We start from the raw sequence: 26,737 nt of genomic DNA, 5'->3' as shown, positions 1-26,737 counted from the left end.
AATGGGACACTTTCAACTTTGTTAATATTTGTTTATATTGATTTGGATATCGCCACTAACTCGCGTGTGAGAGCTGTGTTATACTTATTAGCAGTGAGGCTAGCTAGCTACTATGTGTTTCAATGGATTTTTTCATATTCGAGACTTTCAGTTAAGACTTAAAATACTCTGCAACATTCGTGTAGCACAGAAACAACTAACCGAGTTAATGTAGACATATAAAAAGTCGTGTAGATAGCTTAATTCACATGAAACATTTCCCACTAACAGGCTCTCAACAACAATTTTTTGAGTGCGCACTGAAATGGAATGCTCAGGTAGATGTAAATAGGTCTTACAGTTACTATATCGCTGATTAAAGCACACCCCGGAACTCACTCTCAGAATGCTTGATTTCATCTACCTGTGTTATAAATAAGTTTAATAATGGATTGACATGACAACGTGAAAGTTTGCCGATAACACACGCATGCCGGTAATTAACACCCTTACGATAGCTAGACAGTTAGGACACTGTCCTGTCAGGGGCAGGTAAGTTAATGCTTGTTAATAAACGTAGGTCTACATCTCAGTGCCTCTCCAGATTAGTTAAATTAACTGAAGGTAAATTAATGTCATTTTTTTGTGCGGTCCATGAACAATGCTGGTATTGACAGCATGGGGCAAGAGTGATACAGGAGGTATAATGGTTGTATCGTAATCAGAAGGTTGCTAGTTCAATTCCCAATCGAAGTGTCCTTGAGCTGTTTAAGAACTTATTTGGAGTTCTCTTGAACTTTGGACATTATTTGTCTGTGAGTATATATTTCGTGTTAGTGCATTTCATGCAGTTCAGATAATTCAAAAATGACTTTGAATTTCTGTTTGTAAATGTGATAAAAGAATTCAGTATTTAGCAGTTTATGCTAGCTCTCGTGAAAGCTATTTTTTCATGTCCCCCCTCCCCCCCGGAATTACTCTCTGAAATGTTACCATGTTTTGTCCCCCTCTACAATTAAATGGGATCTCCGCCCCTGCTACCAAGCTGATAAGAACAACACGTTGTCCTGTGTCATTCTTTAAAAAAGCACACCTTATCTCCACTCTTCAGCCAGTAGGAGTGCAACATAAGCAGCTGGACCGTCACACCTTAAACCATGAATCCAAAGGGCACAATTGGAAGTTATGCGCCATCGTTAACCTAGTTGCATAGCCTGCAGAACTTCTACAGTTGTTAAAACCTCCACCAGCTGCATACATCTGTGCACCCCACTGTGCAAGCCACGTACAGGACCTGGAGTTTATAGAGAGGTCAGCCTATCAGTTGATCCAAGGATTCCGTGGGGCTCGTGCACAATGGAAATTCACTGAGCATTTGGTACCCCCATGCTGAGTTTCAAGGTCCCCCCCACAGATCATGCCCTGACATGCCCCTCATTCCCCCTCTCCCCTATATAAGCTTAACCCACCTCTGGCCAGCTGTGGGTCAAGAGAAGCTGGAGAGGAGTGTCACGTAGTTGGACAATTCAATCAGACATTCGCGATCAATCATACCGCGCGTCAAGGAAAGAGTGAGTGTTTCCTTGTTGTATGTGTAACGTAGCGAGTCTGTTTCATATCAGTGTATATCATATATGTAAGTTTATGTAGTGTGGTAATTATACTGTCTTATGTTTCACTCTTTTACTGTTAAGCAAGAGTTACCGTTGTTAACGTTGGAGTGGAATGTTCACCATAATGCTGTTAAAGTGACAGAGACACATTTATATAGTAGCCATCATAATCACCGTTTTGACATACTGTTTCATCTTTATCTTTTTTAATTTCTAATATTTGTATATATTTGTTATAGATTATTTCCATAGAAACCACAGATTCATGTCTGATAGAAGTCCTTTACACGGATAATTCTATCATTCATTACACGGTTCAAACACAGATTCATGGTTCATTGTTGATCATCATTAGCCTGGATACCAGCCCGAACTCCGCCCACAAAAAAATTTGGCCGGGAAGTTCGGACTGGCTCTTCGGCTGTTGGGGAGACATTTTTCCTGGTAGAAAATATTACAGCCAATCAAAGTGCCGGGTCGGGCTTAATACGATGATCGACAGATGATGAACAGTAACGTAATCAACCACGTCACCAAAGAGCGCTCAGTTCAAGTTCGTGTTCAACAAACATGGCTGCCGCTGGAGAGCTAATATGTGTAGATTCTGCCATTGAGTCGGTTTTAGAAGACCTCAACAGCATCTTAACCTTGAAAGAGGAACAAAGAAACGCAATCAAGGCATTTGTAGATCGTAAAGATGTTTTTGCCGTCCTTCCTACGGGATCAGGTAAAAGTTTTAATGTATCAGATGGTCATAGTATGTTGCTCTGATTAGTTCTAGGTATCCAATAGAGCGAAGAGGCATTTTCTTTCCTGGTTCGTTGAAACACGCCCCATAATCACAACTCAATGGAGCAGACTCAGACTCATATTCTGACTAGAATTATGAGTATGACATCGTCAGGCTAGATCATCATCAGTATCATGTGTGTGTGTAAATAAATACATCCATCATCATTGGAACTTTGACATTCTTGTTCTTACCGGACAATCTGTGGCGATTGTCACCTAGTCATTCATAACAAGCATACAGATCCTTTTGGGATTTATTCATTCACATATCCCCTATTTTATATGGTCCTTCGAGCCGGAGGTGTAAAATTACCACGTTTACGATGTCATTGCCCGGAGACAACGCCCATGCTCGCCGTGATGGTCATCAGCCCTGTTACCTCGATGACTACTTGGTTGAGCTTCCAAGGCCTCAACTCACACTTACACTCAAAGAACAAGCCGTTGGTGTAGCTGTTAGGTATTTTGACTGACCTAATACAGAAGTCAGTTTAAAGCCTTTAATGTCTTTTCAATTGATATTAGAATAAGCCCAAGCTTGACATGTGCATTCATGATGCTATTAATGTACTTGTATAGGGGTTGACTGAGTTATTATGAGTTGGCCATTTCAAAGGAAGGGTAAAATGAACCGAACTGAACTGAAAAGAGATTTCTTGGTAAACCTAAGCTGACCATGCTGAGAAGTTGCTCAACAGCACCAAAGTAAAGAGACTTACAGCAACAAGCTTTGTGTCATGGGATCTCCTGATAGACTCTGAGCAGAGAAACCTTTGAACTTAGAAACTCTTGTATCACGTATAGGGCCCTATGTTCACATCAACTCAAATCTACTTCAGAGAAAAAGGAAGGCGGCCAAGATTGTGCATGTATTCAAATATTTTTCACAAGATTTACTGTTTGACGAGCTGGTCAAAGGCTAACCTCATTACATTGAAACCATCACAGTCTAAAAACAGACACCGAAAACTCCTGCTAGGAAACCCCAACTGAGCATGAAAATGAATCTTATCTACGTAATCATACAAGTCACTGCATTATTCCACTTTCCACCGTCTTCAGTCAGTCTGTCTAAGAGCCGCACCAGAATGGAATGTCAGAGAACTCAACACATACCAGTCATTTAGTTTAGTCATTTAAAACAGGGGCTCATATTTTTCAGCAATATAAACCACTTTCGCTTTATTACAAAATTAAATCACCGAACAGGAAAAAAACAGAAGCAGACGTTTAAAGGCTTCTGAATGAGATCAAGAGATGAATGGCCAATTTTGACCCTAACCCTTTTATTTTCAGAAAGGCATGCTGGGGGTATTGTGCTTATGTTACTTTAAGGAATGATGTAGGTCTCGTATTCAGCGTTTACTTTCCGTTTCCTTCTCCTCACTTCCACCTCCAAACATACTTGATGCAACAGCTAGAAGTCCCACACCAACCATTGCAACCACTCCCACCCCAACGGCAACCTCCACAGCTTTGCGTACCTGCACATTAGCACAGATTGAATCATTACAGATAACAAAGTTATTACAGGTGTGCCTTCAACAAACATAGTACAGATTATGAGAGCATCTGAACAAGTCCTTCTTTAGCAGATTCACTGCACATCTCACCTGGCGTGACTGGGGCTTGCCGTATCGCAGCTCTGTGACAAAGTGCTCACAGTTGCTCTGAAAAACAGAGTAGGGCAGCTCCTGGTTCAAGAAGCTCTTAGCTTCCCGTATGATAACGTGGGCAGGCCGCGGCTCATACTTTTTATCCAGGAGATTATTGATCCTCCACTCATCTTCCTCCACAACATCCCACAATCCTTCTTTCTTTACGATAGCTCTATCACACAGCACTGACATCATGCTGTAGGCTCCACCTCCTGCCTGTTCAGCTACAGAGTTGACATAGAAGCAATATGTACTGTTATGTAATACTTAAAGATGTAATCATTTAGTAATACATTTGTTTTAAATGATCACTACAAACAGTATCAATGAAGAGTAAAATGTGAGAGTCAATAACAACATAAGCACAGTTACATACTATTGTTGGAACCTGTTTTATAAGGGATACAAACAAATGTGATGACGCACTGGGTGGAGCCAGGTGAATGACGTATCCATCTCCAATGTATAAAGCCCAGTGCTGGTATGTTCCTCTGAAGATCTCTATCAGGTCCCCAATCTCTGGTTTCTTATCATACTGGAAGGCAACAAAGTTGAAATGGTCTTTGTGAAATGATGATATTATTTGAGAAACATGGTAACTTTTGAGTTAAATTGCCTTGGCGTGCAGGGGCGGAGATCCCCCCAAAAATCATTGTAAACAAGAATAAATCATTCTTAATTATCTAGTATGAAATAAAAGCACAACATAGTCAATCAGCCTAACAGTAAACGGTCAGATTGTGAGGAAACCAACCACACCATTAAAACCTGTACAAATAAAAGCCAGTAAGTCCTTTCTCACACCACTTGTTCAACATGCACAAGCTTGTAACATGAAAAGTGACGTTTCTCCTGCTTTGTCCAAAATCAGCCTCTTTTCAGCATGCTGGTTAAGCTAGATGGCTAGTTTAAGCTTGTTATCAATCATGAGCTATTAGCTTAACCAGCGTGCTGATACAAAAAGAGGCTGATTTTGGAAAGAGCACACACACACACACTCCTCTTTTTTACCTCCTTTCTCCCCTGTCACTGCCGCTATGCTACAATTTGTAAAGAGGTATGTGTCTCTCCAATTGTCAGTCAGCCAGCCAGGTCAGTTGAAATGGCAGAGAAAAAATGACAGACATTCGGTAATTTTGGAGTGCTCCGAAATTCCAAGTAAGTAGAAAGACCCCAGTTATATCAAGGCAGTTTCATAAAGATATCCACAGGAAAGTAATGAAATGCTTATGAAAATGGTTCATAATGGTTTCATTAGGTAAAGCTAAGTCAGAAAACAGCTGGCAAAGAAATTCTGTTAGATGTGGTCATATAAGGTTGTCATTGCCACCTTCCAACTACTACCATCGTTGTATACTGGTGGGTATGGACTAATCAACTCAACATGTCCAAATGTTAAATAAATGTATTAAAAGTCATAATAGTAGTATTGTTACTACTATGACTTTTAATACAATTATTTAACATTTGGGCATGTTGAGGGCTCAACAGTGCAAGGCAAGTTGCAAAGGACCGTAAGGGAGAGGGAGATGTCCCCCCAGGAATTACTCTCTGAAATGTAACAGTTTATTGTCCAAACAGTTTACAGTTTATTGTCCCCCCCCCCCCCCCCCCCCCCCCCCGCCCCCAACAATGAAATGGGATCTTCGCCCCTGTTTGCGTGAACGGCAGAGCTGCTAAAAATTACCAGAGTTGGCGCCATGATGATCTTGGCTCACACAAGATCTGCTTGGATAGCCCGCCTTGACAAGTCCACTGCAGTTTTACCTCCCTCTGCACTGTGATAAATGAAAAAACATGTATTCATTTATCATTTAAGTACAAATAAAGCATCATGAAGTTAAGGATATTATCTTGTTGCCAAACAAATTAAGAAAACATTTACATACATTTGAAAACACATATGCAGCATTTAGGAAATGTGCTGCTGACAGCCAAATGCGTGAACTTGCTGCAAATGCACACAACACAACCAAATAGGACAAACGTGCTACAACGGCCCAAAACAAACACATAAACAGCAATCTTAGTCTCATGCCTTACCGAGTGGGTTGGATTAAGCGATTTCATCAACTGGAAAAATGTGGAAAATGAAATTGCTGTATGAAACTGAAACTGTCTACCTTTGTATACAACAGTTACATTCCTGCACTTTTTTCCCATTTCTTATGTAAAATAATATTTATTGTTACACTGTGTCTCTATTGCTCGCAGCTTGACTGCTCTATCCCGTTTACGTCGCTTTGGACAAAAACGTCTGCTAAATGACTAAATGTGAATGTAAATACAAAAGAATAACCCAGAACTGCCCCGGAATAACATAAGCCTAACTAGAAAATGCATTTCCTGAAGGAAATACCAGTGCATGAAATGCAAAAGTTAAGAAAGGAAGAAGAAAAGTGAAGAAAGGAAAGAAGAGTGAAAGAAGGAAAGAAGAGTGGAAGATGGAAAGAAGAGTGGAAGAAGGAAAGAAGAAAAGAAAGAAGAGTGAAGAAAGGGAAGAAGAGTGAAGAAAGGAAAGAAAAGTGAAAGAAGGAAAGAAGAGTGAACAAGAGTGGCTCTGGATAAAGAGAAAAAGAGAGTGAAAATATTGAAAAAAGGAGATAAAAATGGAGTGAAGAAGAGAGATTGAGTGTGAGAGAAAGTAGACTGAGAGGGATAGAGAGAAAGATGGAGAGATGGAGAGAAAAAAAAGAAGAGAATGGAAGGTGTTTTAATGTTTCTAGTTACAGTTAAATTGAGAGGGACAGAGAAGAGGTTCCTTGGATTTGGCGCAGGTGTCAGTAAAGCACAGGTGCAAGCCAGTTTAAAGACCCTATTATGATGTCATAATGGCCCAATGTACAGTGCCACTTTAAAGTATGTGAACCCCTTGACCACTTAGGAGTTTTCTGTTGTTTTACCATGATTTTTCATTTTTTTCATCACCAATTTTCCATAGAAGGAATGTCAGGTTTATGTTAATCATTTGCATGTACTTTTTTTAGAGGGAATTGTTTGAGTGGCCAAAAGACTACATGAAACATGGAATTAGTCCATTTCAAAAGTAAGTGAACCCCCTAGCTGAATTGGTAAAGTCAAGCAGGTAACAGATTCAGTGAAACTTATTTGGGTGCTTAATTAGTCAATTAAGCAAACCGATCATCTGAGACATCCTTAGGGAAAGGTTTGGGCAACACAGATTATAAGAGAGAGGAAACCAACCAAACTACTGTAGTGCCAAGGTGTACCCACACAGATCAACAATGCCGAGAGGAAACGAGATATCCGAGAACTTCAGGAAGAAGGTTCTGACAGCCCATCAGTCTTGGGGAAGCTATAATACCATCTCCAAAAGATTCCAGCTCCATCCATCCATCCAAGACAAATAATTTAGAAATGGAGGGCATTCAACATGACCGCATCTCTGCCTAGAAGTGGACGCCCATCACCAAGAAGCACCAGAAGAAGAATAAATCAGGTAAAAGTCAACCCACACATCACCTCTAAAGAGTTTCAGACCTCTCTGGCAGCATCTGGGGTAAATGTACATGGGTCTACAATCAGACGAAAATTGAATAGACATGACATTCATGATCGGGTTGCTAGAATGAAGCCTCTGCTCTCAAGAAAGAACAAAACTGCCCGTTTCAACTTTGCCCGAGACCACTTGGATAAACCAAAGGCCTTCTGGAAGTCCCTTCTTTAAACAGATGAGTCAGAGATAGAATTATTTTGTCACGATCAAAACCAACAATTTTCGTGTGATTGTAGACCCATGTACCTTTACCCCAGATGCTGCCAGAGAGGTCCGAAACTCTTTAGAGGTGATATGTGGGTTGACTTTTACCTGATTTATTCTTCTTCTGGTGCTTCTTGGTGATGGTCTTGATGGGCGTCCACTTCTAGGCAGAGATGCGGTCATGTTGAATGCCCTCCATTTCTAAATGATTTGTCTTGGATGGATGGATGGAGCTGGAATCTTTTGGAGATGGTCTTATAGCTTTCCCAAGACTGATGGGCTGTCAGTACCTTCTTCCTGATGTTCTCGGATATCTCGTTTCCTCTCAGCATTGTTGATCTGTGTGGGTACACCTTGGCACTACAGTAGTTTGGTTGGTTTCCTCTCTCTTTTAATCTGTGTTGCCCAAACCTTTCCCTAAGGATGTCTCAGATGATCGGTTTGCTCAATTGACTAATTAATCACCCAAATAAGTTTCACTGAATCTGTTACCTGCTTGACTTTATCAATTCAGCTGGGGGTTCACTTACTTTTGAAATGAACTAATTCCATGTTTCATGTAGTTTTTCGGCTACTCAAACAATTTCCTCTAAACAAGTACATGCAAATGATAAACATAAACCTGACATTTCATCTATGAAAAATTGGTGATGAAAAAAATGAAAAATCATGGTAAAACAACAGAAAACTCCTAAGTGGTCAAGGGGTTCACATACTTTAAAGTGGCACTGTATAAGTCAATGGGAAAATTTAGATTCGTTTTTATTTAATATCTTAAAAAGTATAAAGTTTAGAAAAGTGAAAAATACATAGCATAAGTGTCCTTTACAAGACCTACGCGACAAAGTTTGAATGAAGTTTCTACGTTAAGCGGTTCGGGCTGAATTAATCGCAGAAAAAGGTAACAAGAATAAGAAGAAGAAGAAGCCTAGGAATAACAATACAGGGCATTTCATGCACTGTAATAAGAGTGAAGAAAGGAAAGAAGAGTGGAAGAAGAAAAGAAACAAGAGTGAAGAAAGGAAAGAAGAGTGAAAGAAGGAAATAATAGTTGAAGAAGGAAAGAAGAAAGGAAAGAAGAGTGAAAGAAGGAAAGAAGAAAGGAGAGTGAACAAAGGAATGAAAAGTGAAAGAAGGAAAGAAGAGTGGAAGAAGGAAAGAAGAAAGGAAAGAAGAGTGGAAGAAGGAAAGAAGAGTGGAAGAGAAAAAGAGAGTGAAAATATTGAAAAAAGGAGATAAAAATGGAGTGAAGAAGAGAGATTGAGTGTGAGAGAAAGTAGACTGAGAGGGATAGAGAGAAAGATGGAGAGATGGAGAGAAAAAAAAGTAGAGAATGGAAGGTGTCTTAATGTTCCTAGTTACAGTTAAATTGAGTGGGACAGAGAAGAGGTTCCTTTGATTTGGTGCAGCTGTCAGTGAAGCACAGGTGCAAGCCAGTTTAAATACCCTATTATGATGTCATAATGGCCCAATGTAAGTCAATGGGGAAATTTAGATTCGTTTTTATTTAATATCTTAAAAAGTATAAAGTTTAGAAAAGTGAAAAATACATAGCATAAGTGTCCTTTACAAGACCTACGCGACAAAGTTTGAATGAAGTTTCTACGTTAAGCGGTTCGGGCTGAATTAATCGCAGAAAAAGGTAACAAGAATAAGAAGAAGAAGAAGCCTAGGAATAACAATACAGGGCATTTCATGCACTGTAATAAGAAGAAGAAGAAGCCTAGGAATAACAATACAGGGCATTTCATGCACTGTAATAAGAAGAAGAAGAAGCCTAGGAATAACAATACAGGGCATTTCATGCACTGTAATTACTCCACTCTAAAGTATTTTGTTACAAATTACATTCGATTTTTTATCGGCCCTATCAAATACAAACTAGAAAATGCATTTCCTGAAGGAAATACCAGTGCATGAAATGCAAAAGTTAAGAAAGGAAGAAGAAAAGAAAGAAGAGTGAAAGAAGGAAAGAAGAAAGGAAAGAAGAGTGGAAGAAGGAAAGATAAAAAGGAAAGAAGAGTGATGAAAGGAGAGAAGAGTGGAAGAAGGAAAGAAGAAAGGAAAGAAGAGTGAAAGAAGGAAAGAAGAAAAGAAAGAAGAGTGAAGAAAGGAAAGAAGAGTGGAAGAAGGAAAGAAAAAAAGAAAGAAGAGTGAAATAATGAAAGAAGAAAGGAAAGAAGAGTGAAGGAAGGAAAGAAGAGTGGAAGAAGGAAATAAGAAAAGAAAGAAGAGTGAAAGAAGGAAAGAAGAAAGGAAAGAAGAGTGTAAGAAGGAAAGAAGAGTGAAGAAAGGAAAGAAGAGTGAAGAAAGGAAAGAAGAGTGGATGAAGGAAAAAAGAAAGGCAAGAAGAGTGGAAGAAGGAAAGATAAATGGAAGAAGAAAATAAGAAAGGAAAGAAGAGTGGAAGAAGGAAAGAAGAGTGAACAAGAGTGGCTCTGGATGAAGAGATAAAGAGAGAGTGAAAATATTGAAAAAAGGAGATAAAAATGGAGTGAAGAAGAGAGATTGAGTGTGAGAGAAAGTTGACTGAGAGAGAAAGATGGAGAGAAAAAAAAATAGAGAATGGATGGTGTCTTAATGTTCCTAGTTACAGTTAAATTGAGAGGGACAGAGAGGGACAGAGAGAGAAGAGGTTTCTTGGATTTGGCACAGGTGTCAGTAAAGCACAGGTGCAAGCCAGTTTAACACTAAAAGGTCTATATCCCTCGTCCGGGATATTTTTATTTTTGAGTTTTCATCTTAGAGACATAAAAAGAACAACCACGGAAACATTGAACCATTTTCTAATATTATTGCTGAGGTCTTCTAGAATAGAATCATATATTCCATTTGTGCATCAATGTTTTTAGTTAAGCAAAATGTACAAAAACATCAAGGCATGTCAGACAACTTAGAAAAGTCTAAAAGGCCTTGGACCTTAGAGTGTTAAAGACCCTATTATGATGTCATAATGGCCCAATGTAAGTCAATGGGAGAAATTTATATTCGTTTTTCTTTAATATCTTAAAAAGTATAAAGTTTAGAAAAGTGAAAAATACATAGCATAAGTGTCGTTTACAAGACGTACGCGACAAAGTTTGAATGAAGTTTCTACGTTAAGCGGTTCGGGCTGAATTAATCGCAGAAAAAGGTAACAAGAATAAGAAGAAGAAGAAGAAGAAGCCTAGGAATAACAATACAGGGCATTTCATGCACTGTAATTAAGCCTTTAACAAATGGCCACAAGCAACAACATTTCATCATCACAGGAAAAGGTCAATTACAGATAAAAGCCACTCTAAGCATAAGCGACATTATGAAAATCACAATGATCATTACAATTTGCTTGACTTAGATGAAAGGCGACTACGACACTGACTGTAAGTCTTTTTTCGACACAGCTACTTAACATTTTCTAACGCCAATTCTCATTACGGTATAGGCCTATAGGCTACTGTAGCCTATAAAGTTTTTTCTCGCTGTAAAACCCAAACGGCATCAAATCAACTCTCTGTTCATACTTACCGTGGTAGTGAACAAGGAAACCCACTGTAAACCATCACCACCACTTCTCTCCGGGCAAAAGTAGCAGGGAGAGCAAAGGTGCAAACAGAGGGGAGGTACCACAGAGTAAACGGGATAATATAGTGGCAAGCGAGTAGAAAAGCAGAGAAGCTATTAAAACTAGACACTCATATATCATTTAGGACATTTATTTCACAGGCTAACCACATGAAATCGAAATAATCACAGTCTATACACAGACACTTAAAACTGAAGACATTAAAATCTACAAAATCATACAAATCACTGCATTATTCCACTTCCCACCGCCTTCAGTCAGTCTGTCTAAGAGCTGGACCAGAATGGAATATCAGAGGCCTCAACACATACCAGTAATTTTATTCTCATTTAAAACAGGGGCTCATTGATAGTCATATCTGTCAGCACTAAAAAAACACTTTCTCTTTGTGTCACAATTAAATTGAGGAACAGGAGAAAGAAGAAGCAGACGCTTAAAGGCTTCTTTAACTACAAAATCAAACAGCCACACCGTGTAAACCAAGGCACTGACAATATTCTGCAGTCTCTGGAGCTCAACTTTACAGTGTCTCTTATCAAACACACAATACTACACAAAGACAAATGGTGAACTCACAGTTTAAGAGCGAACATAATGACATTGGGCACAGGTGAGAAACTAAACTATTAGATTGGGATGACTGGAATATTGGGGAGGATGATCGGACTGGATCTGCATATGAGGATGCAGCAGGAACCTGGACTGGATCTTCATATGGGGCTGCAGCAGGAAACTGGACTGGATCTGCATTTGGGGCTGCAGCAGGAAACTGGACTGGATCTGCATATGAGGATGCAGCAGGAACCTGGACTGGATCTTCATATGGGGCTGCAGCAGGAAACTGGACTGGATCTTCATATGGGGCTGCAGCAGGAAACTGGACTGTATCTGCATTTGGGGCTGCAGCAGGAACCTGGACTGGCACAGACTCCAAGCACTGGAGCTGGAGCAACTGGGACACTTTGCTGCTGTAAACTTGTCTCTTGTGTCTCCGGCTACTGCATTTCCACGTGTTGTCCGTTGTGTTTTGTGTTTCCTGTCTGGCTCTCTGAGTGAGATTCATGTGCTGTTCACACTCACTGTATCGCCTGCTTTACTTTCTATATGCCTCTGTACTGCCTGTATGCTCAAACTCAATAGTTGCTTAACGCGGGTTAATGTTGTCCAGTTGCTTGCTTGATGTACTCTATGCTTCTCTGGCTACTGCCTGCTTGCTTCAACCAATATTTACTAAATGCTGTAGTTCTGTTGTTTGCTTAGTGGACTACTTGTTTTTATATTGCATGCTTCACTTATATTTGCCTAACACTGCTCCATGTTGTCACATCATTTTACCTGTATGTACTGATATTCATGTTAACATCCTCAACATCTTTTTTTAGTTTTTTACTCTCTGGGAGCCTATTGTAACATCTGACATCTAGATACATTAAAATGAGCCTTCTTGGCTCACTGAGTCATATTTTCAGCAATGTTCTCTAACGTGGTCTGTTCCTGTTAAATAAATACATACATTTTTATATATACATAGTTGCCTGGGTTGCCAAACGAGTTTTTCCCTGCATGAAAACTCAATTAAAACTAGAATACTGGACTGGATGATCAGACTGGATCTACGTATGGGGTTGCAGCAGGAACCTGGACTGGATCTACATATGGGGCTGCAGCAGGAACCTGGACTGGCACAGACTCCAATCACTGGAGCTGGAGCAGAGGAACCAGCTGGAGCAACTAGGACACTTTGCTGCTGAAGACTTGTCTCTTGTTTCTCCAACTGCATTTGCACGTGTTGTCCATTGTGGTTTGTGTTTTCGAGTGAGAACAATAAATATCTAGTTACAGCAATGTTCATTCAAGTGCTCTGTTCCTGTTAAATAAATACATATATGCATACATTCAGACATTCATACATACAACAGGTGTCAGGCTCGACTGGGGATCGAACCTGTGATGTCCCGTGTGGCAGGGGGGGAGCCTACCAGCGTACTAAGTGAGTGTTGGACTCAGATGCAGAGAAGGAACAGAGAGTTGACTCTTGGTTTCAGAAAGAATATTTACTTAGCACCAGGCAAAGATGATCAACAGACCAGGCAAAAAAAACTCAAAAACATCCAGATACAAAATACAGTCTGGGCAGTTAAGGCGTCCAACAAAAAGTAGCAAAAACAGTTTAACTCAGAACTTAGGACAAGGTTCAAAAAAGGGCAACTCCAGGCAAAAAGGCTTAACAAAGACAAGGATTCCACAAGACAACAAAAACTCACGCTGTGCGACCGTAGGGCATCAAATAAAGACTGAGCACAGAACACAAAAAACAGACAGCTTATAAAGGCAACCAAACGAGACACAGGTGACAACAATGAGGCATAAAACACACATGTGACAGTCCAAACCAGAACTGAGGACCCCACATGGTCAACAGGGGGATTGCAGTCCAGAACCCTGACAACTGTATACAAACATACAGTTTGTTTTGCCATGGGCTGACATATGGGTTTTTCCGTGCATGAAAACTCAATTCAAATACATCTACTTTATTTTGTTACTTTGCAGGACCACTTTTCTCTTTATTATTTGACATGAAGACAATTCCACTTGACACAGGACTACGTTTCAAATCACCTTTTTTTTGACAAGGGGTTTGATCAAATATATATTATAATAATATTGTTATACTCCTCTTAATAAATATTTTACAGAAAAGCTGTGGCATCTATAAAATTCCAATAATTTGTCTCAATTGTTCTAGCATGTAAAAATATTACATAATTCTGTTTCAATTTATTTGCCTTCCCTTTCAACTAGTGAAAAAGGCCAGTTATGTAGCTCTCTGAGACACATTCACTATCTTTTGTCACTATCTTATGTGCTTTTTACATCAACTGAGTCAACTATTAGCGTCATATTAGGAGAAAGCAGCTTAATCAAGAACCAACATATGGCACTGTCCGGAAAGAGAGATAAAAATATACAAAAACTGAAATCATAACTGATAGCAAGTAAGATGGTCCATTCACCAGTCACTGACATAAATGTTTTTCAGGAAATGAATGGCAAGTTTGGAGTTTTTATTTTCAGAAAGGCCTGCTGGTGGTATTGTGCTTATGTTACTTTAAGGAATGATGTAGGTCTCGTATTCAGCGTTTACTTTCCTTCTCCTTGCTTCCACTTCCAAACATAGTTGCTGCAAAAGCTAGAAGTCCCACACCAACCATTGCAGCCACTCCCACCCCAACTCCAACCTCCACACCCTTGCGTACCTGCACATCAGCACAGAATGATGGGGTAAGTGTATTACAATAAGATGAATCATTACAGATAACAAAGTTATCACATGTGTGCCCTAATCAAACATAGTACAGATTAAGAGAGCATCTGAACAAGTCCTTTGTTAGCAGATTTACTGCACATCTCACCTGGCGTGACTGGGGCTTGCCGTATCGCAGCTCTGTGACAAAGTGCTCACAGTTGCTCTGAAATACAGAGTAAGGCAGCACCTGGTTTAAGAAGCTCTTAGCCTCCTGTATGACAACGTGGGCAGGCCGAGGCTCAACCTTTTCATCCAGGAGATTATTGATCCTCCACTCATCTGTTCCCACAACATCCCACAATCCTTCTTTCTTTACGACGGCTTTGTCACACAGCACTGACATCATCATGTAGGCTCCACCTCCTGCCAGTTCAGCTACAGGATGACGTAGAAGCAATATGTAGGCTACTGATATGTAATACTTAAAGATGTAATCATTTAGTAATACATTTGTTTTAAATGATCACTACAAACAGTATCAATGAAGAGTAAAACGTGAGAGTCAATAAAAATACTAGCACAGTTTCATACTCGGGGGCAATTTTCAAATTTATATTTGTCTATGTCCCATTAAAAACTGGTTGGTCAGGTTTTCCTTTGTTGAAATGTACTGCCTGAACTTGATTTAAGGGATACAAACTGTGATAACGCACTCTGTGGAGCCAGGTGAATGACGTATCCATCTCCAATGTATAAAGCCCAGTGCTGGTAAGTTCCTCTGAAGATCTCTATCAGGTCCCCAATCTCTGGTTTCTCATCATACTGGAAGGCAACAAAGTTGAAATGGTCTTTGTGAAATTATGAGATTATTTGAGAAACGTGGTAACCTATGAGTTACAGTGCCTTGCATAAGTATTCACCCCCTTGGATGTTTTACCCTTTTATTGCTTTTATAAATCAATCCTGTTCAGTATAAGTTAGCTTTTTTGACCCCCAAAAAATCACTAAAAACCCCTCTTGAATGTCAAAGTGAAAACAAATGTCTACACAGTTATGTCAATTAAACACAAATATGTAGGCTAATTACTTACTGTAAAACGTATTTTGTGGCATAGTTGTCATATCTTGTTGTATTTTTGTTTGTTAGCACTACAATAAATATATATTTTTAAAGAACAGTTTGATGTTGTTGGATTATTCTTGAGGGTATTTGCTCTAGTTTTAGAACTTATTTTGAGCTTCAAGGTGTTGTAAAGCTACTTTGATGGACTGTAGTGGAAATTAGAACAGGGAGCAAAGAAATTATGTTAGATGTGGTCATAGGTGTTTCATTGCCTTCCACCTAATACCATTGTGGGTAATGCTGTTTGAACATACAAAAACCTGTATACAGGTAGGGTATGGAGTAATACGTAAAAATACTACTATTATGACTTTTAAAACCATTATTTAAAACATTTGAACATGCTGAGCGCAAGGCAAGTTGCAAAGGACCCTGTAGGGAGAGGGAGATAGGGCCAGAAATTTCTCTCTGAAATGTTACAGAAATGTTACAGAAATTACCAGAGTTGGCGCCATGATGACCTTGGCTCACACAAGATTTGGTTAGATGTTGTGCTTTGACAAGTGCAGTGTTACCTCCCTCTGCCCTGTGAGAAATTACAAAACATGTATTCATTCATCATTTAAGTAAATATAAAGCATCTTGAAGTTTAGGATAAAGGGAATTCCCTTTTTACCGAACAAATTAGTAAGACATTAATTTGAAAACACATATGCAGCATTAGGAAATGTGTTGCAAAATACGTGAACGTGCTGCAAATGCACACAACACAACAATAGGATAAACGTGCTACAACGTGCTTCATATGAACTGGAACAATGTAGAAAAACAAGTGGCTGCCTGAATCTGTACCTTTGGTTTAGAAAAAAACTAAACCCCTGAATAGCATATGCTGCGATTGTCTGCAGAAGATCTTTAAGACCCTTCCTAACTTGTACTAATAGTACTTAACTTGCACTTAAAGCAGGTACATTTCTGCACTTTTTGCCTATTTCTATTATGTAAAATAGTAGCCTACTTATTGTTACACTAGGTCTCTCGTTGCTTGACTGTTCTTTCCCGTGTAGCCTACGTCGCTTTGGACAAAAGCGTCTGCTAAATGACTAAATGTAGATGTAAATGCAAAAGAAAAACCCAGAACTGGCCCAAAATAACATTAGCTTAAATTAGCCTGTAACATAATGCCACAAGTAACAACCTTTCATCATCATCTGAAAAGGTAGGCTACATTACAGTTAGAAGCCACTCTTAGCATAAGCGACATTACTGAAAATAGATCCGTTACCGAACAAATACTTTCACATTCATTTTCCACCACTTGAACTAGCTGTTCGATGAAATGGCGCGTCGGAAAAGTTGCAAAATGTCCAACTTCACTTTGGAAAATTAGCTGTCACTCGGCTATTAACAGACCAATGCATTTCAAACACGGTGATAGTATTCACAAATAATTTGTCCTTCACTCTAACAAATATGATGAAACGGCATATGGTATTGCAAGCGCGAGTAGAGTTTTGTTCGGTTATCTGGGCTGACCTCTAACTAATTTAAACAATGTTATTCTAACAATTTGAATGACTTTGATGAAAGGCGACTACGAGACTGACTGTAAGTCTTTTTTCGACACAGCTATTTAATTTTCTAACAGACAGAATTATCCACTCCTAATGTTTCTTCAACATCTCAGGGCCTGATTTACTAACAGGATTGCGCCCATTTTCTGGCGTAAAATAGCGGTCGTAACGAAAAACGGTATTTACTAAGCTGGCGCAGCGCATATTAACGCTTTGAGGGTGTGTACCTGCAAACAGGTGGGATGGTTCGGAAACGTGGGTGGTAACGTAGGCGTGTAGCGCTATTTAATGGGAGGAGTGCGCCTAATGATGAACTGCGTGGTATTTACTAAACTGCCCGGCGAGCGCACATCTCTGATTTGCACGCTAATTCTCCGCCTCATAAAAGCACGTCTTAACCATGCGCATTTTCACTGAGTCTGAAAACGTTGATATGGCAGCAGCAAGGCAAAGACATAGACAGAGACAGCGAACAGAAATATTTGTTTCAACTCGTATAATTCATATATTCATATATATGAAATTAAACTTTCCGAACATAATTGGAGAAATTGATCGCACCCACATGCAAACAGTCCCACCTTCAATCCGCGAACACGTTTACCGAAACAGAAAGCACACATATTCAATGAATGTCCAGGTCATATGTGATGCCAACATGACCATTACTTACGTGGTAGTGGTCTGTCCATGACAGTTTTATCTTTCGGAATAGTGTCATTTATCCATGATTGAGCAACGGTGATTTTGGAGAGGCCTGTCTACTTGGTAAATGTATTTGTTTCAGTGGGGATATATTGTAGTGAACCCATGTCCCTTGTAGAACGTATCTCGCCATGTACACATATATATTGTTATAATAGACAGTGTATGCATTAATGCCACCAATAGCATATTATTTATAATCGTGTTCTTTTAAACATCTCGCTGTAGATGATGGCGGGCAAAACAACAATATAACCCATTGAATCAGGTTCAGTGATTGAGCGAACGTGAACCAATACATCTATCTCGCTATCTATTCGCTATCTATTCGCTGAACCTTAGTTTTTTCTTCCTCGAATCTCCATGGTGGCAGTAACTTGCTGGCAAGTTCTCCAGTCTTTTAACGGCGCGCTAAATAATGATTGCCCAGCGCGTATCTGGCTTGATAAATATCACGGAAATGCGGGGAATCACCGTGCGTTAATGTGCGCCTGGCAAAGATGCGTTCGCAAATCAATCTTAGTAAATCAGGCTCTTTAAAGGGCGGAGTAAGCACAGTTTGCCCAGCGCAGATCTGGCTTGATAAATACCAAGTAAAATGCGCAAAAACACCGTGCGTTAATTTGCGAACGCAGATTAAGAAGCGCTCGCATATTAGTAAATCAGGCCCTCAGTGTCTCAGCATAACATGGGCTAAAAGTGTCCAGCATACTGTTGGCTAAAGGCTGCTATGATCAACGCAAAATCCTAACGCTGAATTCATCGCTGTAAAAACACCGGCATCAAATAATCTAATTTACAACTCATTGTTTATATTTACCGTGGTGATGTACAAAGATATCCTCTGTAAGCCAGCACCAACCCTCCGGACAAAAATAGTAGGGAGAGTAAAAGTTCTCAAAGCAGAGGGGAGGTACCACAGAGCAAACGTGATAATAGGGGCAAGCGAGTGGCAGAGAAGCTTATAAACTAAGAACTCTTATATAATTTTAGGACCTTATTTTCACAGGCTAACCACATACAATCGAAATAATCACAGTCTATACACAGACACTTGAAACTGAGGACCTTAAAATCTTTATCATAATCAAAATCATACAAATCACTGCAGTATTCCACTTTCCACCGTCTTCAGTCTAAGAGCGGCACCAGAATGGAATATCAGACACCTCACCACATACCAGTCATTTAGATCTAATTTATAATAGGGTTTCATTGATAGTCATATCCTTCAGCACTAAAAATCACTTTCTCTTTGTGTCACAATTAAATCGAGGAACAGGAGAAAAAAGAAGCAGACGCTTAAAGGCTTCTTTTACTACAAAATCAAACTGCCACAACGTGTACACCAAAGCACTGAAACATTCTGCAGTCTCTGGAGTGGAGCCTCACACAGCGTCTCTTGTCAAACACACAATACCACACAAAGACAAATGGAGAACTCAGGGTTTAAGTGTGAACATAATGACATTGGCCATTGGGCACAGGTGAGTAAACTATTAGATTGGGATGACTAGAATACTGGGGAGGATGATTAGACTGGATCTACATATGGGGCTGCAGCAGAAATCTGGACTATATGATCGGACTGGATGTATATGCAGCTTTTATGGGGCTGCAGTAGGAACCTGGACTGGATGATTGGACTGGATCTGCGAATGGGGTTGCAGCAGGAACCTGGACTGGATCTGCATATTGGGCTGCAGCAGGAACCTGGACTGGATCTACATATGGGGCTGCAGCTGGAACCTGGATTGGCACAGACTCAAAGCACTGGAGCTGGAGCAGAGGAACCAGCCGGAGCAACTGGGACACTTTGCTGCTGAAAACTTGTCTCTTGTTTCTCCAACTGGATTTGCTCGTGTTGTACATTGTGGTTTGTGTTTCCTGTGTAGCTCTCCGGGTGAGAGCAAGCAATGTCTAGTTACAGCAATGTTCATTAAAGTGCTCGAGTCCTGTTAAATAAATACATATACGTACATACATTCATACATACATATATACATACGTACAGTTTATTTTGCCATGGGCTGACAAAGGGGTTTTTCCGTTCGTGAAAACTCAATTTAAATACATCTACATTTTGTTACTTTGCAGGACCACTTTTCTCTTTATTATTTTACTCTATGAAGACAATCCTACTTGACACAGCACTAAGTATCAAATCACTTTATTTTTGACAAAGGGTTTGATCAAATATATATATATATATCATAATAACAATGTTAATAATTATTTTTCAAATTATTTGCATTCCCTTTCAACTAGTGAAAATAGCTAGTTGTGTTACTCTCTGAGACACATTCACTATCTTTTGTCACTATCTTATGTGCTTTTTACATCAACTGAGTCAACTATTAGCGTCAAATTAGGAGAAAGCAGCTTAATCAAGAACCAACATATGGCACTGTCAGGAAAGAGAGATAAAAATCTACAAAAACTGAAATCATGACTGATAGCAAGTAAGATGGTCAATCCGTCAGTCACTGACATAAATGTATTTCAGTAACCACGCCTAAGAGATGAATGGCAAATTTTTATTTTTAATTTTTCAGAAAGGCCTGCTGGTGGTATTGTGCTGAAGTTACTTCAAGGAATGATGTAGGTCTCGTATTCAGCGTTTACTTTTGCTTTTCTTTTCCTTGCTTCCACCTCCAATCAAAACTGCCGCAAGAGCTAGAAGTCCCACACCAATAGCTGCCACTCCCGCCCCAATGCCAACCTCCATAGTGTGCTCCATAGTGCGTACCTGCACATTACCCCAGAATGATAGAGTTAGTGCATAACAATAACATGAATCATTACAGATAACAAAGTTAACACATGTGTGCCTTAATCAAACATTGTACAGATTATGAGAGCAGCTAAACAAGTAATTTGTTATCAGATCAGAGCAGATTGCCCGTCTCACCTGGCGTGACTGGGGCTTGCCGTATCGCAGCTCTGTGACAAAGTGCTCACAGTTACTCTGAACAACAGAGTAGTGAACCACCTGGTTCAAGCGGCTCTCAGCCTCCCGAATGATCACGTGGGCAGGCCGAGGCTCAACCTCTTCATCCAGAAGATTATTGATCCTCCACTTATCTTTTTTCACAACATCCCACAATCTTTCCCTCTTTACGACGGCTCTCGCAAGCACATCTGACCTCATGCTGGAGGCTCCACATCCTGCGTCTTCAGCAACAGAGTTGACATAGAAGCAATATGGACTGATATGTAATACTTAAAGATGTAATCATTTAGTAAAACATTTGTTTTAAATCATCCCACCAAACAGTGCCAATGAAGACTAAAACGTGAGACTCAATAACAATTAGCACAACTTTTATATTGTGTGGCAATTTTCTAAATAATATTTGTGACCTTAAAAACAATTGTTGGTCAGGTTTTCCGAGTTGAAATGTACTGCCTGAACCTGTTTTATAAGGGATACAAACTGTGATAACGCACCAGTTGAAGCTAGGTGAATGAGGAATCCATCTCCAATGTATACAGCCCAGTGCTGGTATAGTGGTCTGAAAATCTCTATCAGGTCCCCAATCTCTGGTTTCTTATCATACTGGAAGTTGACATTTTTGAGATGGTCTTTGTGAAATGATGATATTATTTGAGAAACATTGTCACTTTTGAGTTTAATTGACTTTGCCTAAACAGCAGAGCAGAAATTACCAGAGTTAGTGCCATGATGACCTTGGCTCACACAAGATTGACTCAGATGGCGTTGACAAGTGCACAGTGTTACCTCCCTCTGCCCTGTAAGAAATTACAAAACATACGTATATCCGTTCATCATTTAAGAAAAAATAAAGGTTAAAGAGAATTCCCTTTTTACCGAGCAAATTAAGAAAACCTTTACATCAATTTGAAAACAAATATGCAGCATTTAGAAAATCTGCTGCAATACTGACAGCCAAGTATTCGAACGGGCTGCAAATGCACACAACACAACCAAATAGGACAAACGTGCTACAACCGCCAAAAACAAACACATTAACAGTAATCTTAATCTTATGCTTTATTGGAGGGTTGGATTAAGCGAATTTATCTTAATTGGAAACATGTGGAAAATGAAATGGCTGCATGACTGAAACTGCCTACCTTTGGTTTAATAAAAACAACTTTTACCTTTGATAAAAACCTGAATAGCCTACAGCTGCGATTGTCTGCAAAGAAAACCCTAAACTGCCCCATTATATCATTGGCCTAAATTAGCCACAAATGGCCACAAATAACATCCTTTCATCATCACAGGAAAAGGTGAAATAGAGTAAGAAGCCATTCTAAGCATAAGAGACATTATTGAAAAAAGCCTAACAAATTTAAACAATGTTATTATTACAGGCGATTAAGGTGACTACGAGACTGAATGTAAGTCTTTTTTCGATCACAGCTACTTCATTTTTTAACAGACCTAATTATCCACAAACTCCTAATGTTCCTTCAGCACCTCAGTGTCTCAGCATACTGTTGGCTAAATAGCCTATTTGCCTTACGCTGCTGTAGGCTACTGTAGCCTAAGTAGAGTTTTTCCTCACTGTAAAAACACCAAAAGGCATCAAATAATCTAATTTACAGCTAATTGTTGTATTTACCGTGGTAATGTACAAAGATATCCTCGGTAAGCCAGCACCACCACTTAGCTCCGGACAAAATTACCAGGAAGAGCAAAGGTTCTTGAAGCAGAGGGGAGGTACCACAGAGCCAACAGGATAATATAGCAAGCGAGTAGAAAAGCAGAGAAGCTATTAAACTAAGAACTTTGTTTGTGTGTCTAGGTGTGTTCATGTGTTGATTGTGGGTGCTTGTGTTTGTGTCTGAGTATGTGCATGTGTGTGTGAATATGTGTGTGTGTATGTTTGCCTGGGTTGCCAAAGGAGTTTTTCCCTGTGTGAAAAAAAATGTACATCTAAAAAATGTTACTTTGCAAGACCACTTTTCTCTTTATTATTTGACTCTATGAAGGCAATTCTACTTGACACAGGACTACGTTTCAAATCACTTTATTTTTGACGAAGGGTTTGATCAAATATATATCATAATAACATTGTTGTAATCATCTTCATTAATATGTTACAGAAAAGCAATGGCATCTATGAAATTCCAATAATTTGCATTCAATTGTTCTAACATGTAAAAATATTAGATAATTCTGTGTCAATTTATTTGCATTCCCTTTCAACTATAACAAATACCTGACAACTTCTTAAATTATAAAATCAAATTAGTCCTTCTATCAGTTAAGTGGAAATCAGTGGTTTATAAATGGTCAGTTGTGTTACTGGTCTGCCTACTGAGTGTGAGACATTAACTCTGTTAACTCTGAGACACATTCACGAGCTTTAGCACTATGTGCTTATTACATCAACTGAGTCAACTATTAGCGTCATATTAGGAGAAAGCAGCTTAAACAAGATATAAACCAACATATGGCACTGTCATGTGAGAGAGTTAAAAACCTACAAAAACTGTCAAATCATGTCTGACAACTGGTAGAATGGCCCATCCGCATGTCACTGACATAAATGCAGTATCCACGTCTAAGAGATGAATGGCCAATTTGGAGTTTTTATTTTCAGAAAGGCCTGCTGGTGGTATTGTGCTTATGTTACTTTAAGGAATGATGCAGGTCCCATGTTTAGCGTTTGCTTTCCTTCTCCTTGCTTCCACTTCCAAACATAGCTGATGCAAGAGCTAGAAGTCCCACACCAACCATTGCAGCCACTCCCACCCCAACGCCAACCTCCACAGCTTTGCGTACCTGCACATCAGCACAGAATGATGGAGTTAGTGCATTACTGTTTTGTAATATGGGTCTTACCACCTTCATGGCCTTGCTGAGGAACCTTACTTTTAAGTTTATGTGTCGGCTGGACCGCTCTTCAAATGTATTAATTGATCTGATGACAGACCCTGGCCGCAGCTCTGTCAAGTACACATCTAAGATCTGGGAACACTGGCATAAGTGCCTTTTTTAGCCCTTCTTTCCTTGTGTATTTATATGCATTTATGAATGTATATTTATATGTAATTTATTGATTTTATGTATTGTACATCTCCCATGTGGGCCTTGAGCCTGTAATAAAGTTTATTATTATTACTATAAGATGAATCATGACAGATAACAAAGTTATCACATATGTGCCTTCAACAAACATTGTACTTGAGAGCTGGTACCTTGTACCACAAGAGCAGCTGAACAAGTAATTCGTTAGCACCGGGGTTTTCAACTGGGGGTCCGCGGCCCCCTGGTGGTCTGCAACGGCATTGCAGGGGGTCTGCGGCATGAGCCTATGTTGATCAGTTCACCATTGACTTTTTCTATTTTTATAAATTTGCTTTGATATTTCAACACATTTCCAGATTACTCGTTACTTGTGGAAAATATCGAATATAAGAAAAATAGTCTGAATAGCCAAGTCGCATTGCCTGAAATATACTGATGTAGACCCATATTCAGCAAGTGGTACAGGCGGAATATGTGCGCGGGGGGAGGGGGCGTGGCGGCAGCGGCGGTTACAAACACTCACGCAGCAGCGCGCGCAGGCACATCAGTGGGCCGCAAATTACTTTTATCTAGTCAGAATGGTGGTCCCTGGGACAAAGCCATTTGAAAACCCCTGCATTAGCAGATCAGAGCGTATTCCCTGCACGTCTCACCTGGCGTGACTGGGCCTTGCCGTATCGCAGCTCCGTGGCAAAGTGCTCACAGTTGCCCCGAAAAACACAGTAGGGCAGCTCCTGGTTCAAGAGAATCTCAGCCTCCCGTATGATAACGTGGGCAGGCCGCGGCTCATACTCTTTATCCAGGAGATTATTGATCTGCCACTGGTTGGTTCCCACAACATCCCACAATTCTTCTTTCTTTACGATGGCTTTGTCACACAGCACTGACATCATGCTGTAGGCTCCACCTCCTGCCTGTTCAGCTACAGAGTTGACATAGAAGCATAATATGTAATACTTAAAGATGTAATCATTAAGTAATACATTTGTTTTAAATTATCCCTCCAAACAGTGTCAATGAAGAGTTATATGTGAGACTCAAGAACAATTACTAGCAGAGTTTCGTACTCTGGGACAATTTGTCCCCTTAAAAACTATTGTCCCCTTAAAAGTTGGTCAGGTTTTCCTTTGTTGAAATGTACTGCCTGAACCTGTTTTACAAGGGATACAAACAAAGATAATCACGCACTGGGTGGAGCCAGGTGAATGACGTATCCATCTCCAATGTATACAGCCCAGTGCTGGTATGTTCCTCTGAAGATCTCTATCAGGTCCCCAATCTCTGGTTTCTCATCATACTGGAAAGCAACAAAGTTGAAATGGTCTTTGTGAAATGATGATATTACTTAAGAACATGGTAACTTTTGAGTTAAATTAACTTTGCGTGAATAGCAGAACTGCTACGAAATCAGAATTTACCAGAGTTGGCGCCATGATGACTTAGATGTTGTGCTCTGAGTTTCACCTCTCTGCCCTGTGAGAAATTACAAAACATATATTCGTTCATCATTTAATGCTTAAATAAAACATTATAAAGTTAAGGATAGAGGAAATTCTATTTGACCTGAGAACTTTATTTGAACATGGAAGATAGGCAGTGAAAAATAGTGAGAAATATATAAGGTCTATGATATGGTGGCCAACAAGTGCCAACGCGCTTCAACATGAGAAAACATGCAAATAGACAGAACACTATCAAAATCAAACCAAAACAAACCCCTCTTTAGGGGTTTGCGGTTTGTTTGATTTTGACTCCTGTAATTGCACCGTGTTTGTTGCTTTAGGCCTATGTAGCACGCTCGCCATGTTTGGTTGCGTTGTGTGTATTTGCAGGACGTTTTTCCTAAATGCTGCACATCTGTAGATGTGTTTTTAATGGTCTTGTGTTTTGTGTTTTTATATGCATTGTAGGTTGATGAGCGTTTGCTCTTGTCGACCAATGTACATAAACATCACATATTCTACTAATACAATAATAACAGGAACAGCATACCGTTTTATAATTTAAATTACTACTGAGGGTCATAGGTTGAAAAGACGCTTGGTGGCACCCTTAATCTCATCCCTTATTAGGAGGTTTGGATTAAGCGAATTCATCTAAACTGGATAAATGTGGACAATGAAATGGTTGCCTGACATTGAAAATGTAAAAAAAAAAAAAAAAAACAGAACTGCCCCAAAATAACATTAGCCAAGTAGCTAACAACATTTCATAATCACGGGAAAAGGTCAATTACGGTTAATGACCACACAAACTATGAACGACAACATTGATTTAAAACCCGTTATTATTACAATTGTAATGACTTGGCTGAAAGGCGACCACGACACTGACTATAGTTCTCTTTTTGTCACATTGAATTCGTATTTTCTCACAACAGACACGATTATCCACAGACTAATGTTTATTCAGCATCGAATTTAACGTTAGCTAAATAGCCCAGTCTGTACGCTACTGTACTGACCAACGCTAAATCAAATAGCCTCAGTCAAGTTTTTTCTCGCTGTAAAAACACCAATGGCATCAAATCATCTCTTTTACAGCTCATTTTTTATATTTACCTTGATAATGTACAAGGTTGATCTCTGTTAGACAGTACCACGACTTAGCTCGGGCTAAAAATACTAAATAACAGTCATCAGTCAGCTGATGTAGCAAGAAGCAAGTGTTGGTCTGTGTGACGCAACGATGGGTCTAACATTGAGCAGTACCTCTTCCACAACAGCAGAGGTCGGTCAAATTCTGAGAAGTCAAGAATCTGTAGCACTACAACAATATTGAAGAAAAAGAAAATCATATTACACTTCCGGTGA

At 39.6% G+C, this 26,737-nt stretch overlaps 3 protein-coding genes across 3 annotated transcripts; all 3 read right to left on the bottom strand.

The window, feature by feature from the left end:
* Positions 1-3,739: 3,739 nt before the first annotated feature.
* On the bottom strand, positions 3,740-5,744 carry LOC308367164 (phospholipase A and acyltransferase 3-like; the record flags this gene model as incomplete). Its single annotated transcript, XM_080840979.1, has 4 exons — positions 3,740-3,868; positions 3,998-4,266; positions 4,469-4,577; positions 5,730-5,744. The coding sequence occupies 4 exons, from the start codon at positions 5,742-5,744 to the stop codon at positions 3,740-3,742; spliced, it is 522 nt and encodes a 173-aa protein (XP_080697105.1).
* A 7,909-nt stretch (positions 5,745-13,653) lies between these two features.
* LOC308366395 (phospholipase A and acyltransferase 3-like) lies at positions 13,654-18,796 on the bottom strand. Its single transcript, XM_080840081.1, has 5 exons — positions 18,741-18,796; positions 16,142-16,227; positions 15,292-15,400; positions 14,745-15,013; positions 13,654-14,588 (listed from the first exon to the last, which is right to left on the bottom strand). The coding sequence occupies exons 2-5, from the start codon at positions 16,154-16,156 to the stop codon at positions 14,466-14,468; spliced, it is 516 nt and encodes a 171-aa protein (XP_080696207.1). The 5' UTR covers positions 16,157-16,227; positions 18,741-18,796; the 3' UTR covers positions 13,654-14,465.
* Positions 18,797-22,904: 4,108 nt separating this feature from the next.
* LOC308366626 (phospholipase A and acyltransferase 3-like) lies at positions 22,905-26,591 on the bottom strand. Its single transcript, XM_080840353.1, has 5 exons — positions 26,486-26,591; positions 25,343-25,397; positions 25,113-25,221; positions 24,578-24,846; positions 22,905-23,678 (listed from the first exon to the last, which is right to left on the bottom strand). The coding sequence occupies exons 2-5, from the start codon at positions 25,355-25,357 to the stop codon at positions 23,556-23,558; spliced, it is 516 nt and encodes a 171-aa protein (XP_080696479.1). The 5' UTR covers positions 25,358-25,397; positions 26,486-26,591; the 3' UTR covers positions 22,905-23,555.
* Between the last annotated feature and the right edge of the window lie 146 nt (positions 26,592-26,737).

Source organism: Sprattus sprattus, assembly GCF_963457725.1.
Source record: "Sprattus sprattus genome assembly, chromosome: 6".
In the NCBI taxonomy this organism is placed as follows: Eukaryota; Metazoa; Chordata; class Actinopteri; order Clupeiformes; family Clupeidae; genus Sprattus; species Sprattus sprattus.
This window is presented reverse-complemented; position numbering and strand designations above follow the sequence as displayed.